The sequence below is a fragment of the Madurella fahalii genome (genome assembly GCF_045866475.1).
Source record: "Madurella fahalii IFM 68171 DNA, scaffold_4, whole genome shotgun sequence".
NCBI lineage: Eukaryota > Fungi > Ascomycota > Sordariomycetes > Sordariales > Madurella > Madurella fahalii.
This window is the reverse complement of record NW_027263974.1, coordinates 2,544,648-2,560,252: the sequence shown is the minus strand read 5'-3', so window position 1 is coordinate 2,560,252 and position 15,605 is coordinate 2,544,648. Positions and strand designations below refer to the sequence as shown.

Genomic DNA, 15,605 nt, shown 5'->3' with positions numbered 1-15,605 from the left:
TGACTCTATGTACTAGCAAACCCCTGGAATTTTGAAAGCCCCTGCTTATATCCCCGGTCGTAATCCCGGTAACGGATTTCGCAGGATTAAAATCAGACCTTACAACATGAATAAATCTACCAGACTGTTGTGAACATATGTAGTACTTAGGGGAGACAGATGCGAGCTTGACAAACCATCCCTGTCATTCATCGAAACGACTCTGGTATATATCTGTGGCAATGGCCAGGTAGAGTACCAAAACGCCAAGGACGCGGGATGATATCGAGAGAGGAGGAATATATATACCAATCATCTCCCATTTCCAACTCAAACCACCCTCATCTTCCCCTCTACCAAAACAGAGATCCTCAGCCCTCCTAGGTCGGCCGCCTAAACGGATGTGCTTCGGTGTTCAGAACCCATTCGTCAAGCGAGATGACGTCAGGCGTTGTGAAAAGCAGGTAGAAATATTTGAGCGTCTCGGCCAGCCAGAAGCTCTCCATGCTGTCGTCCTTGACAGGCTTCTCAGTCGATGACACATCGTGGATCGCACTGTGGCCATCTTCGGTCTGCGTCGCTTTGATGACAGCTTCGAACATGCGCCAGCCCTTTTCCTGCCAGGACGCGTCGCCCGTGATGCGATACATGTACCAGACTGACTCAATGGCTTCGGGTCTGGGACACGAAGGGTTAGCTAAGGGATATATGGTGGTTGAAACTTTGGGCGCTAGACTTGCCTGAGAATGTACCGTTTGTCATTCAGCGCGACGAACCCTGGCGGGATGTGCTCCCTTTCAAGACGCTGCTGGATGTATTCTTGGTGAGTGAGAGGTTTGACTGGCTCGGGAGGTAACCATAGATCACCAATCGGCTTCTGATCCCAGCCTTCTCCGGCGGCGTCGTGTTCGGAAGCAGTGTTGGAGTTGAGGTCAAGATTGTCGTGGAGCTTTTTGATCTTCTCCTCTGTTGACTTTGGCGTGACATCTCGGCTTGATGTCGTAGTAGTATCAAGGTTATCCAATTCATCCAAGTAAGCCCGTTTTCGGAACTCGGACCGCGATGCGGTATTTTTCTCCTTTAAATCATCAAATGAACCCTGGGGATCAGGGTTTGGCCGGCTGGCGGTTCTCTCGCGGGTGGGCGTGTTGTTTAATGGACGTTTTTCACGCTCGGCCTCCTCGCGCCGCTCGCGCTCTTCAGTCTGCTTCCGCAGGGCTGCTTTTTGCTTCAGCTCTTCCACCTGCTTCTTCCATTCGGCCTTTCTGACATAGTAGTCCTCCATCTCCGACTCCCGATGACTCGGATTCGGATCGAGACGTTCGTACCAGGCTGTTTGGTTCCAGTGGCAATCGTCCGGGTTCTCACAGGGCATCAGCGTCGCAGACTCGGGCATAATGCCTGTGGGCATGACATCGTACGCCCACACGCAGCCATCCGCGAGCTTCTTGGCAACCTCGACATCTTCGGGGCGTTCAAAAATCTTCCCGCCGAGACCAAACATCCCTCCAATAAAGCAGGTGAGATGAGTGACCTCCCAGTCATAGCTTAGTCTGTCCGCCGTCCCGTCGGGGCTGTAAGCCTTAGCGGAGAAGAGAATGTCCGGGTCATCTTTGGCCATCGGGCGGTAAAGGAGATACTCCTTCACCGCATCCGCCACTTTTTCATGCATGGTGCGGTACTTGGGTTCTAGTCCGCCCAGGAGGAGATATTGTTTTGGGAAATACTCGTACGCAGAGTCTTGACTGCCGCCCATACTGTACGAACCCATCCCCCAACTGCCACCCGTTAGCCCTTGCGGGGGACAATCCCAGTTCGGGGGCAATCCCCCTCTAACAATAAACGACTCCGGGGCGGTAGTGGGGGGCCCATCCCGCTTCTCTAGTGAGCTGCGAGACGTCGCATTGTCCTCGGCGCTCATTTCTGTACCCAAAACAATACCAAACTTGAGATCGGAATCGGTGTCGTCCGCTATGTTGCTATTCGATTCGTATCCGCGAGGCGTAGGGCTCGCATGCGCATCGCCACTGGCTCGTTTCTCTGTAACGCCGCCATCATCCTCCACGGATAACGGCGGGAGAGCAGTGAGATTGCAGCCAGACGCATCCAGGTGTTCGGGGAAGATACCGGGGATGGCCGTACCGTTCTCCCGGTTCTGGAGATCCTCCAACGCATCGGTGATGCGTGCGATGGCATCGTAGTACTTGTTCTTGCCCGTTAGTTGGGCGAGACGCGTGAATTCCATACCCATGGAGCCAAGTTCGGCCACGCTGACGTCTCGCGAGGCGCGTTTAGGGTTGGTGCTGTACGCAGGTTGCCAATTGTAATAGAGGATGGGCATGCGGTTCGGCGTGTCAAAGACGCTCATGAGGATCTCGGCAAGCTCAACGGCCTTTTCCAGCAGCACCGGATAATGGCCGTCGTGCGCTCCCGTAACGTCGTAGGCGGCAACAAGGCCACCCAGGTACCGAATGATTGTCTCGAAGACGGGAATATCGGCCCGGTACGGGGTCGTGCTAAAATCAATGTCCTTGACAGCCTCTACGGCATCGTCGAACTCGGTCTTTAAGCCCATGATCCAGAGTGTGTCCAGAGAGTCGACCAATGTCGCAGCCCAGCCACAGAAGGGATCTTTCGAGCTCTTGCTAACGGGCATGAGCTCGTCATGGGTCCACGCATAAGTCTTGTAGCCGAACCAGGCGCGCTGCGCTTCTGCCTTAACCTTGGCCAGGCGTAGCTCGCGTTTCTCCTTGGCCTCGGGCGACTCCTTCCCAAAAGTGGCCTGAACCGAAGGAACGGGCTTGGGCTTGCCGGTAGGGAGCATGATGAGCGACTCTTCGGGCACCGGAAACCACTCGGATGGCTTCTGCCAGTGGACAGTCGTGGAAGAGGGAACGGAGTCGCCCTGGTCGCCAAGACGCACACCCCCAATCCCGTCATTGTGCGAATCATGATGCGACGGCGGTTTCCTGTCGGGGACGTTGGCGGCGGTTTTGGTTGGCTTGGTCTTGCCGACTGCGACATCGTCCTCCCCATGGGCATCAGGTGGTTCGGGCGCCTTTGTAGGCAGACCGTAATGTCCTTCGACCCCATCGGCCGTTTTCAATTGAGGGATCTTGACCGTAGGCTCCTCGTTTATCACAGACTGGCCATGGTCGTGATGCACTGGCGGAGGGGACTTCTGGCCTGGCCGGTCACCTTGCTGCTCAGGCTCGGATTTTGGCGGGGCCGGCGGGGGTGGCTTTGGCTTTGGCTTTGCTCCGGTGCGCGAGCCAGTCTTATCATACGAAAGCTGTTGTCTGTGATCCCATTGGGAGTTCTTGGACACCTGGTAAAGAAGTACCGTAATGACAAAGGCGCAGATAAGCAGCACGCGGTATCTCCTGAAGCGGAACATGGTGACGGTAGCTGCAGGGAGCGACAGGACACGGCGACCGGGCCGGAGAGCGCAAGCGCAACGGGGAGTGATGCTCGAGAGCGCTGCTCGCGTGCGCTGTGTGGCGACGGTTACTTCAACCGCAGTCCGGTAAATGGCATGGCTAAGCGCTGTCGGGGCGGAAGCGCAAGACTGAAGGCAGTAGCTTCAAGTTGCCGCTACGCAACGAGAAGGGCGTAGATTCAAGAGACGGAGCCGGGAATCCAAAACAAATAGCATTTGGGAAAGAATACTTAGTGAACGGGAGGGAGCAAAAGCCAAGCCGAGACGGCTAGCGGAAAATTGACAAGGGGGGGGGGTGTGGATGGTCTGCGCCCAGGCGATCATATAGTTCCACATTGCCCTGTACGTACATATAGTTATATTGGTGGGTTGCATCTTGGCGTGCCGACAAGGGGGGACGGTTGTTAGACCGGTGCTGAAGCGCTGTCACCGGAAGAACAATTACTCTGGTGTGGCCTTATGTAGGCAAGTTAAGTTCCAGGTTGGAAATGTTAATGGGGGTCGGTGGAACTGCCCGATAGCAATGCCGCTAGCACGAGGCTCCATTGTCGATGTTGTCCGGCTATTTTCCCCATGCTCCTTGGTGTGGTCGAGTGTAACCTAGTAACGTTCCGCCCGTCCACTTTCGAGATTAACTGTATAAAAGGAGGGTCCGGCGACTCTGCCTCCCGGCTTAAGAGAGCAGGTAAGGTATGTAGGCACTGTACTGTACCTGCCTTGAGCGTGCCTACAGAAGTCCCGACATCCGAAAGTTTCGGGGCTGCACACAGCTAGCGCGGCATAGTTACCCCGTCATCTTTGTTGCGGGGTATGCTGCATGCATGTCCAGTACTGCAGGTCCACTTTGCGCTGAGACATTTGCTTGGGATTGGGGGCACCGAGGGCATGACAGCTCCACTAACAGTAGGATCATGTTAGGAACGCTGTTCGAGCCAGAGGAACAGCGGGGAGAGAGAGAGAAGCAAAACATCGGCGTTTAGCAACCCCAAGCTGCACCGAAAATTCGCAGCCATCTGCAGCGGCCAGCCCAGCGGGCAACCTGGCCGCGCATCGACGCATCGACGCACGGACAGATGTAGTACACTAACCTCTTCCAGATATTGAAAGTTAGCGTGTCAAGAGCCCACTGTTTGGCTACACCATGCTACCTCCAATAAATACTAACAGTGGATCTCGTGCCACGCTAACTCTCAATATCCTGGGAAGGGATGTACACTTACATTACACTAAGGGACCTAATGATGTGCCGATAGCCGAGGCCAACACCAGATAAAGATCTGCAAGATCCGATCAAAGCACGTTCCCGCCATCTGTGGATGGCTTGCTAGTGCTGTTTGATAAGAACATCTATAAGTACATCCAATGTAAACGAAGCCATAAAACTGGCTGATAGAACTACTAGACGCTCAGTATAGGATTTGGCGGCAGTGTGCAAACTCGAAGGAAACATTTCTCACCCCCTTCCCCTACCCGCCACTTCCCCCTATTCGCCAACGCCCGCACTGGCATCACGGATATATACATATATATATATATATTTGCGGACGCATCCAACACATACCCTTCAACTTAAACAAACAACTCCACCTATCCATAGTGCTTTAATAGGTGCCCCTGATCTTAGCATACAGGTCCGTGTCAAGGAAGCTATAGTTGGGATCGAGCTCGCAGAATGGATGTTGCGAGAGAAGAACGTCGGCAGTCGGCCGTTCGGACGGGTTCCTGCATTCAAAGTCATGTCAACCTCAGATCATAATAAATCTGCAAAGCAGAAAAGGGGCGCAGCGCCTACACAGTGAAGCAGTCAAGCATAAAGGCAATAGCGATCGGGCTGATCTCCTCGCGGATATCGTCCGGGATCGGCGGCGTCTCCCCGTTTGCAATCTTGTAGATGGCCCCGACGGCCTCCTCCTTGCTCCACGGCCGGCGCCCGGCGAACATCTCCAGCACCACGCAACCTAACGACCAAATGTCTACCTTTGCGCTGTAGCCCTCGCCCTGCGACCGGATCACCTCTGGCGCCATCCAGAACACGGACCCCTGCATTGAGTTGGTCTTGTCGTTGCCGTAGATGTTGTCCGTCTTCTTGCTTATACCAAAGTCGCTAATCTTGCACGTGCCGTCCAGATCCAGCAGGATGTTGTCCGCCTTGAGGTCGCGGTGCAGGATACCCTCGCGGTGCAGATAGGCCAGCCCGGACAGCGTCTGCCGCGTGAGCGACGCCACCACGGGCTCCTCGAACTTGCCGTGCTTGCGCAGGCACGACCCGATCGACCCACCGGAAATGTACTCGAGAAAGATAGAGATGCTTGTCTCCTTGCGCTCGCAGCCCAGGTACTGCACAATGTTGACATGGTCTAGATGCTGCATAGTGTCGATCTCCTGGTCGAGCGCCGCTACCAGCTCCTGCATCTTCTTCTTGTCTCCCTGTGCCGCCTTGGGGTTGACCTCGACTTCCTTGACGGCCAAGAACTCGCCCGTTGTGGCGTTCATGCCGAGGTACACGCGTCCAAACGTGCCCTTGCCGATCAATTGGCCCTTGAACCAGCGGAACGTCGTCTGCCGCTTGGGTATGCTGTCGCGGTTGTTCTGCGTCGGCAGGCTATCCTGCGGGATCGTCGTCAGTCCCATGGCCATGTTGAGCGAGCCACGCTCCGGCCGGATCTGCACAATGTTTGCGTTGAACATCTTGGTGCTCTTGCGGCGCATTAGTGAGGTATTCCTGTTTGCGCCCGCCGTCGCCGCTTGGGCATTGATCTGCGCCGACGTTTGCGTGAAGCGCTTGTTCGCTTCGTGCGCGCCGCGAGCAACTTCTCTGATTGATTTCATACGACCCAAGCCTCCGGAGCGCCGCAAGCTGCGACTTGCCAGAGTCTGCATCGACACAGGACGAGATTCGAGCGCCTTGAGAGTGGACTCGTCGGACCCTAGCGTGTCGCTCTCGTTGTAGATGGAGGAGACCCTGTTGGATGACGACAGTCCTGCCGGCAGCGGTGGCATCGGCGGCAGGGCAGGCGCTTGGCCTCCGCTCTTTTCCGGCTGCGTCTCATCGCCTTCGGCAATCGGCGAGGGTGGCATTTCCTGATCGACCCCGTCCTCGAGCACCGGCTGATCGACATCCACGTTGGGGAAGAAGTCCTCGAGGTTGTTGATGAGCGCGTCCGTGGGCGGACGGTTGGCCCAGACGTCTTTCTCAATGAAGGACTTGCGTCTGCCAAGCTTGCTGTCTCGGTCTTCCGACTCCCAGCCTTCGGAACCTGGTGTTCCGGGAGTGCGCCGCTGTGAGGAACGCGCACTTGTCCCATCGTCCTCATCATCGGCCGGCGTTCTGGCACCAGCGCTCGATTGCGGCGACGTGAAGGCAACCGACAGCGTTTTCTTGGAACGTTTGGTGTTGACCCGCAGACTAGGACGTTTGCCGCTTCCGTCAGGCTCGCCGTCGCCGTTTGCGGCCGATGCTTTGCCCTTGATGGCAGCCGAACTGCGTGCCGAGATGGGGATCGCAAAGAGACCGTCGTCCGAGTCATCACCCGAGTCTTCATCGGCTGCTTTCTGCTTAGCAATAAAGGTTGAGCTCTGTGAAAACCGGACGTCATTGTCCTCAAAATCTGTGTCCGGGCCGTGTGACTTGCGCTTGTTGGCGGCCGCGCTGGAGAAGGAATGGCTCGGCCGCCTCCGCGAGCTGGGGCTAACATCTCCCGGTGAAGGAGCGCGTGCTGCCGGGCCCGTCTTGGCCTCTGTACCGAGAAGGGATCTGTCCGAACCGGCGCCTGCTGCACCGGACGCGTCGTCGTCAGATGCGCGCGCCGGCCCGGGTGTCCCGCCTGGCGAGTAGTCGGGAACAACGAACGGCACATTCTTCGAGCTCCAGGTGGTAGAGCCCGGCGAGCCCGGTACCGGTCCGATCTTCGGGCTGCCGCCACCAGAGCCAGACCGGGACCGCTGCCCGAAATCGACAGTCGACATGGCTCCCTTACCTCTCTCGCCGAATTCGCTTGTTGTGACCGGAACGGAGGACACGCGGCTGGGTGAGAGCGGCCTTTGACCGCCGGCGGCAGGAAGCCCAATACCGCCCATACGTCCTCCCATGCCCACCAACAGCCCGTGGATGCCGCCCGCCGGATTGGGCATCACGGGCCGTTTCTTTTGTCTTTCAAACGCGGTCTCGTCACGCAAGTCCGATGATGCCCGTTTTTGATGCCCACCATCCACACTCCCAAGAGATGAGCGAGCACCATGGCCCATCTTCTTGCTCAATGAGTTTGCTTTGATCAGCGTTGGGGACGGGTCGCCCGGTGGGGCGGGCGGCTTGCGCTGTGGTAGTAGGGTGTCCATCTTTCTGTCCTCATAGGGCGAGATCCTAGGCTGGTCAAAATCCACATTCCTACCCACAATACCATACGGGGTCTCTGCGGAAGGACTGCTTTCCCTCGCCTCCGCTACCTGCCTCCGCTTGGCGAGATACTCTTGCTGCTTTCTGAGCTGCTCCGCTCGATACTCGATCGCTTCTGTCGTCAGCATTTTTTCATCTCGCTCCCTGCCTGTGAGGGTATTCTGTCTCGATGTGGGGGGTGATGAACTAGACCGCTGCCGCTGCCCATTTAGCTTGGCGTAAGTGTGTTCGTCGAGAGGCACAGGCAGTTGTCCAGGCCGTACAAAGAGCTTTAGCGACCCAGCAGCGTCGGCTTTGAGTTTCTTGGTTGCCATGAGTTTTGTATCGTCGAGCGGGTCCCCATCATGCTCGAACTTGCCCAGCTCCGTCATATATATTTGAGCTCCTTCACTCTCCGGCAGGCCAAGATTGATGCAAACCAACTGTCGCAACTCGGATGACGAGTCAACATCTGTGACATCCAGCATACGATAGTTCCAGCAATCAGCCGTCGCAAGGACGTAAACGCGCGGACCGCCGGCCCGTCTAGCACGAATCGAAGCCGCATAAACGTGATCGTGCATCGAGCCCGGACGATCTAGCAACGCCTCGCTATCATTACCAGGGCGGCTTCCCAGAGAATGCGGTTTAACGCCAAGTCCAGGACTCGGCGGAGATTCTTGGTCGTCGGGCTTCTTCTTGCGGCTGAGGAAGGATAAGAACGAATTTGTGCCCTTTGCGCTTCCCGGGGGATCGGTCCCTGCGCTTCTGTCTCCCGATTCCTGCGGCGAGGGCCGGCCGCCGTCTTGACCGTACCGACGATCGGAGCCTCGGATTGCGTTGACCGCGTCAGCGATGTTCAGGCCGCTCTTCAACATGGCGGCTGCATCGGCCGGAACCCCGGACCCGTAAATGGCGGCATTTGAGGACACCGAGTCAGTACTGTTGCGTGAACGATGCCCGAACCTGCTGCCGTGGGGCGACGCCGACGCGTTGCCTGCGACAGAGGATGGGAAGAGGCCTGACTGGAGATTTGGGCTGCCGCTCAGACTGTCGCGGCCAAGCGTCGGCCCGCGGAACGTGACTGCCTCACCTGACTCGCTAAGGCTTGGACTGTGCCGACGGGCACTGTCAATATCGATATTTTTCAGGACACTCCTATGGTTTGACTCGGAGCCCATGGTGTTAACCAGTATTGGCGTGTTCGTTGGCCGCGACTGTGAAAACCTCCGCCCGCCAAAGCCAGGGCCAGGAGTCTTGATAGGGGTCTGCTGCCGAACCATCCGTCAGCTTCTCTTTTTGTCACGAGGATTGAGAGTGGCGTCATCTCTCCATTTTCCACCTCTCTCTCTCTCTCTTCCCTTCATTTCCACTTACATTCGGAGACCCCCCAGATTCAGCCCCGGTGTTGGGGACGGCAGCCGTCGTGGCAGACTCCTTGCGAGAATGGCCAGCGGATGTCTTAGACGTCTCGACGGGCTTCCCGGTGACAATGGCCCGGATCAGTCGCCGCATTCGCTTTCCTTCTTCTCTCTCCTTCGGCTGCTCCCACGGTGTCCCGCTATTCTGGCATTCCTGCCACAGGCGGGGATATACTTGCTGATGCATCATGCCAAAGTTCCCGCGCCCTCCGTGACTACTTCCCAGTTCGAGGAACTTAACTCCGTAAAGGTTCAAGAATTTGAAGGTCTCCTGCCATTCCTTGGAAAAGTTATTGGCGTGGAGCCACGCCAGTACCTTATCTAGGGGCCATTGGGCTGCTAGTTCGGGAGGCACAGACGACGTAGATGTGGCATTGCTGGTCGTAGACGATCCCCGTTGAGCGATAGCGGCAGCATAGAGCCTGTCCCGGCCCGATGTCTCATCGAGTGGCGTGGCCGTCGCTGATTCCAGCTGACCACCGGCGCTCCACCCGAAGCTGATGTCGTCGGCTAACCCCAGACCGGGGATGCCAACGCCTTCGCCGTACGTATCACCCTGCGGGATATACGTCGCGCTCATCTGCTCACTCGGAGGTGGCGGTGGGGGCACCGTCAGTGTTGCACCTGACGACGTGGCAGCATTGGCGGCTGCGAGCGCCTGTGCATGCAGCTTGGGATTGTAGGCTTGTAGAACCGTGGCGCCCCCGCCGCCGGGCGGAGGCGGCGGGATGTTGAACGTCGTCCGCCCATCGTAGGCCCGTCCCCAGGCGCCATGCCATGGCGCGGACCCCAGGGCGCTCGGCGGCGGCAGGGCGCTCGACGGAAACGAATTGTTGGGCGGCGGCCCCGGCGGTGGAGGGAGTAAGACGCCGCCGGCGGTCCCCGGGGCGCTGGGGTAGCGAGGCGGGGGTGGAGGGATGGTCATCATGTTGTTGATCCCAACGGAAGGCGGCGGCGACATGGGCGGAGGGGGAGGCGGCACGTGGAAAGGCCGTGTCGCGTCCCGCTGCCCATTTTGATACATGGCTAGCAGCTGCGTCTAAAACGCAGCCCGTGGGAGAAGAGAGCCGGCCGTGACGTCCGGAGGTGGACTATCGGGATCAGTAGTGGGTCGGGTCCCCAGGGTGAACGAGCCAGAACGAGAGCGACGGGGAAGCACTTTCTCTGTATGGGAGAATTGATAGAGTCCTAATAACGCTGGTATTGAATCGAGGTTGTCACGACGAGGTAGCCGGACCCGCGCCGTGGTTCGTCCAAATGGTTTCTTAACTGGCCTCAGGTTGATGTCGGCGGCGTCGAGCTGGTTCCCGCCACCCCAGGGCGGCACAGCAAGCGCCGCAGTGGGCTGGGGATGATAGCAGACGCTTAATTAGCGCGGGCGCAAGCCTGTCGCGGCCCAAATCGCATCCTGATATCAAAAGTCGGCGTGACAGCAGCGGATGCTGTGTGCGGCAGCCGAAGCAGACTTGGAAAACCTATGGTGCGTGATCTTGCGCTCGGTCATAGCTGGGCGGCCACTGACTGCTGCTCCTCTTTTTGCTGGGCGAGCCCGGCTTTGTGGGTGCTCCCGGCGGCGGCGCTTCGGACGGGATTGTTGGATGGCAGCTGTCTCACCATGCGAGCTTCTGCAGTCTGTCGCACGTTGACGAATGAGACGAAGCGGGGCCTAGGCTCTTATCCAACCGGGATTGTTACGGCGGGTGGGGGCTTTGCTTGGGCGGTGCAGCCGCCTCAATCCATGTCTCCCTCAGCGAATCCCCCCTTCCAGCCTAGCGCAACACTGCCTAACCGGGCTTTAACTTATGTAACTCTGTGCAGAAGCCAGCTTAGACGGGGTTGCTGCGCAACGCCCAGCACACGCAAGGAACTTCAACCTGAGACTGTTTGGCTCGAATCGTAACAGCATTAATAGCTTTCAGCCCTTTTGCGATAATCCAGTTCTGTCCTATCGTGAGCTTCATCTTCTAATCTTCAAGTTTGGCGTGGTGCATCACCAATTCGGCATTTATTGGAGAGCTTAGAGCGCCAGCACCAGCAAACCCCATACCCCACCATCTCCCAGCTTGGGTAAACAACTTCAAATACCGTCACTGGTCTTACACCACCATCTGTATTCCTGTGGGGAATACGTGCAAAAGCGGTAACAATGGCAACCTGCACCCTTGAGGCTCATTTTGAGCGCCTGTCGGTTCACAACGAAGACCGGGAGGATCCGAAATCTAAGGTGAGCCATCTCGTGCAATGTATCCCTGTGGAGCTAATCATCCAAATACCATAGTAGGTCAAGCTCATAGCTGCATCGCTCTCACAAGGCGCGAGCAAACCAAGACTCATTAAAGCGCCCATACCGAGTGAAAAGAACAAAGCGTCCGCAGCATCGCCACGCAAATACCCGCCGTCTCCGATTCGGAAACCCCTTCCTGGTGTAGGGAGATCGAACGAAGAGTCTCGAGCAGAGCGCAAACCGGTCGCTCTCACCGATCAGCCCGTCCTGAAACCCCTTCACCTGGGTATGTTCGAGATTGGCAAGCCACTGGGCAAGGGCAAATTTGGCCGGGTGTATCTGGCGCGTGAACGGAAGTACGGCTTCATATGCGCCTTGAAAGTCTTGCACAAGGACGAGCTTCAGCATGCCCGCGTCGAGAAGCAGGTCCGCCGTGAGATAGAGATCCAGAGCAACTTGTGCCATCCAAATGTCCTAAAATTATACGGCCACTTTCACGACAGCAAGCGCATCTTCCTCATTCTCGAGTTTGCTGGCCAGGGCGAGTTATACAAGCACCTACGGAAGGAGAACCGGTTCCCGGAGTGGAAGGCAGCAAAGTACATTGCGCAGATGGCCAGCGCGCTGCGCTACCTCCACCGCAAACACGTCATCCACCGCGACATCAAGCCCGAGAACATCCTAGTCGGTGTCCATGGCGAGATCAAGATTTCGGATTTCGGATGGAGTGTGCATGCGCCTGGTAATCGCCGGACAACGATTTGCGGAACACTCGACTATCTACCTCCCGAGATGATCAAGCCAGGCGGCTCGGATAGCTCATATGACGAAAAGGTGGACTTGTGGTCCTTGGGTGTGTTGATGTACGAATTCCTCGTCGGCGAGGCGCCGTTTGAGGATACTCCCTTCATGACGCATAGGAGGATTGCGCGGGCGGATATGAAGGTCCCATCATTCGTTAGCGATGAGGCTACGGATCTTATTCACAAAGTAAGCATCCCTGCGTCTTCACAGCCCCGATGTTGATCATTAACATGCCTCAAGCTACTCGTCGTCGATCCAAAAAAGCGACTACCCCTCGAAGAGGTCCAGCAACACCCTTGGGTTGTCAAACACTGCCTCAAGGACGAGGCAACAAAATAACCGCCGAAGCAACGAACAGAAATGGTAGCATATTGCATTCGGTGGCGCATGGCGCAGCGGCTTATGGTATATCTAATGACTAGTCAGGCGTTGGGAATGGCGTTTTCGAAGGCCACTTTGACTTGTGGCACCATACCAATTGAGAACTCCAGTTGCCGTCCATCAGACCTTGTTCCTGCAGCTCTGTCGAGCTCGGTACCGTTTGGTGCAGCCCACTGCAGGGGCCGGTGTCCATGAGGTCGCGTAGCTACAACGCAGTTGCTACCGTTGTATGGAGCATAACAGATATTCCGATACTCGGCAACACAGGCATTCCCGGTTTGTTTGAATTGCCGTCAGAAATTGCGAGGCGTGATAAACGGCGGGCTTTTAAAGGTAGCCGCCACTGGGATGAGTTCAATGCCGACACTCAGCTCTTCTCACCCGCTCGGATTACGTGTACGCATTGCCAGTAAACAAATTAAACTAAACAAAATCATCGCTCGCTTCTCATCTTCCCTGCGTGTTCCCTCGACCTTTATCACATCAAATTGCAATTACTCCACGCTCCTTGATTGCATTGCTCATAGAACCCAGCATCCTCAGCGGCCTCACCAGCATTATGCTTCCTGACAACGCCGGAAACCTTCAATGTCTGCTTGCCATCACCATGCCACCAGCGGAGCCGCTGCAAGAGGACCGTCTCCTCCTCGTCGCTGCTGATCTCCCACTTGCCCGAACTCACCTCGACCGAACACGCGTCCTTGGGGAAATGGTATTCAGGTAGAAACACCACTGTTGGCGTGTCTGTGTCAGCCACTTTGGGGGACTTGATGGTTAGGGTGAAAAGGCACTGGCGGAGGTCGAATCCGTAGTCCGTGATGACTCCCGCGGTGCTGATGGGCGCTGGCCGTACGTACGCCTCTGCCGCCCGATACCCCGGGGAAGCGGTTAGCTCAGGCTGGCGTGAGGTGGCCTCAGAAGATATCGAGGGGTTGGTGATTGAGCGCTTGAGGTTGGCTGGCGTGACGCTATCATCGTCATTAAGGTCTTTTCTCGGCGCCGACGGGTTGCCGGTTGGTTTGAGCAAGTTCGAGCTTGATTCATCGAGCTCCGGGGTTTTTGGGCGTGGCGAAATGGGAAGTAGCTTGTCGTCGAATGAGAAGATGGAGAGGTCCTCGCCGTTCCATTGGTCTCCCCTCTCATGGTTATTCTTGGCCATGTACAGCCACAACGTGTAGCCCTCCAGGCCGGCACCTTCTACGCCGTAGTGATTGGCATCCATGGCGGCCGATTGGCTTGCGTAGTCGCCTGTCTTGTACGCATATTTGCCGTCCATGTCATAAGGAATACCGAATTCTGTCATCACACATGGATGATTTCCCATGCGATCTAAACCCTCCTGTCGCATAGCCGCGTGCTGGTCCTTGAAGCAGTTACGGATGGCCGTCTCCCCCAGCTTGATTGCGAAAGCTGGATGCCAATACCTCCCGCGGAGTACGCCGATAACATCGACATTCCAGCTCCGATTCCATTTCTTCGTCATTAGCGTGATCCCGTCGTACCAGTGTGGCGCATAGACTAGCAGAGGGTCGTCTCCGTCGGGTGTGCCCTTGATCAGCGGTGGGAGTTCCATGGTGGGCCCCTGCAGAAACATGATTGCGTTCTTGTGATAGGCACGGATCGTGTCGCGATACTTTCGGTAGAAATCCATGAAGTAGTTGTTCGTAAAGTAGGCATAGTCGATGGCATTCCCCGTAGTTGGGTGCTTCCCGAAATAGTCTTTCTTGAGAAGCGTGTCGGAAGACGGATCCCAAACGCCATGCTGTGCCCATAGACATTCCCCCAGCTTCCAACCCGGGTCTCTCTTGTAACCATAGCGCGACTCGTCGTAGCCGGCCGGCAGCCACGCGATCTCGCCATGGGGGTCCACCAGCGTCCTCCCAACTTTGTACGGGCCAAGCCCACCCATGTCCCATGTCTCAACCTCAACGGCTCGACCAGACCCCGTAAGAATCGTCTGCCATACCGTCGGACAAGTTCCTTTCTTCAGAGCCTGCTCTTTCGGTATGACGCTGATATCATGGTAGCCGATCATGCCCTTGTTAGGTTCGTTATAGCTCTCCCATCCAAACACAACGTCGTTCTCAACGTCGCCGGCCTCGTGGATACGCTTCGCAAGATGTGCGCAGGCTCGGAGAAAATGACCTTGAAGATAGTCTTGGATGTTCATTCCATCCAGAATACACTTTGGTGCAAAGTCCTTGCCCGCGAAGAAGAGGGTGAACATGGTGGCGGCCGCGAGGCGGTAGTAGTTTGTTGACCAGATCATCTTGGGGAAGTTCTCGGGTTCAGGATACGTATTGTGAACGATGGCAGCCTCGGTGGCCGCAAAACTCTGCGGGTTGAGACCGGCTGCGTAGAGAGTCCACATTGGCGCACCTGAGCCTCCTGAGAAGCGAGACCACTTCAACGGATAGAGTCAGCCTCAATTCACTTTAGATCGCAAGCACACCGTCACGGAGACCGGAACGAGGGGCCACGCACCACATCCTGGTGAGGGTCCATAAAGATATAAAAGCCATAGCTCTTTGCGGCCCGCAGGATCTCGATTGTGTTCTCTATCCACTCCTCGTCGTAGATTCCAGGGCCCCTGGCCTCGATGGCTTCCCACGTGAAGACATAGCGGATTGTGTTGTAGCCGCAGCGTTTTAACCGCGAGAAATGGAGGTGGGCCTCATCCTTTGGGAAGGGCCTTCCACTAAAACTGACGTTGTCGCCGTCGAAGAAATCATCGGCTACATGTGAAGGCTGGTCGGGTCTGCTGGGATACTTGGCTTCACCGGCTACATTGATGCCCCGGAGCGTCACCTGCCTGCCATGCTCGTCGCAGAATTTACCGTCCTCGATTGTCAGACGAAAACCGGTCATAATCTCCGTTCTAGGCGGTTGCGCGCAGTCGGGTTCTGGTAGAGGCCGAGATGGGACTGTAGGATGAAGGTCTGCGTGTATTCCGGAGGAACGAGTCGACACAGGGATGGGTGGTTC

General features: G+C 56.6%; 4 protein-coding genes across 4 annotated transcripts; 1 reads left to right on the top strand and 3 right to left on the bottom strand.

Annotated features, from left to right (window-relative positions):
* Positions 1-359: 359 nt before the first annotated feature.
* Positions 360-3,376, bottom strand: MFIFM68171_07726 (Glycosyl hydrolase family 47-domain-containing protein; the record flags this gene model as incomplete). Its single annotated transcript, XM_071063146.1, has 2 exons — positions 360-657; positions 720-3,376. 2 exons carry the CDS (start codon positions 3,374-3,376, stop codon positions 360-362), a joined length of 2,955 nt encoding a protein of 984 aa, XP_070919247.1.
* A 1,643-nt stretch (positions 3,377-5,019) lies between these two features.
* On the bottom strand, positions 5,020-10,235 carry BCK1 (mitogen-activated protein kinase kinase kinase; the record flags this gene model as incomplete). The annotated part of the gene is made up of 3 exons (XM_071063145.1): positions 5,020-5,140; positions 5,211-9,058; positions 9,168-10,235. 3 exons carry the CDS (start codon positions 10,233-10,235, stop codon positions 5,020-5,022), a joined length of 5,037 nt encoding a protein of 1,678 aa, XP_070919246.1.
* A 1,122-nt stretch (positions 10,236-11,357) lies between these two features.
* IPL1_1 (spindle assembly checkpoint kinase) lies at positions 11,358-12,578 on the top strand (the record flags this gene model as incomplete). The annotated part of the gene is made up of 3 exons (XM_071063144.1): positions 11,358-11,435; positions 11,493-12,425; positions 12,480-12,578. The coding sequence occupies 3 exons, from the start codon at positions 11,358-11,360 to the stop codon at positions 12,576-12,578; spliced, it is 1,110 nt and encodes a 369-aa protein (XP_070919245.1).
* Positions 12,579-13,098: 520 nt separating this feature from the next.
* MFIFM68171_07723 (Glycoside hydrolase family 5 C-terminal domain-containing protein) lies at positions 13,099-15,488 on the bottom strand (the record flags this gene model as incomplete). The annotated part of the gene is made up of 2 exons (XM_071063143.1): positions 13,099-15,024; positions 15,105-15,488. The coding sequence occupies 2 exons, from the start codon at positions 15,486-15,488 to the stop codon at positions 13,099-13,101; spliced, it is 2,310 nt and encodes a 769-aa protein (XP_070919244.1).
* Positions 15,489-15,605: the final 117 nt, after the last annotated feature.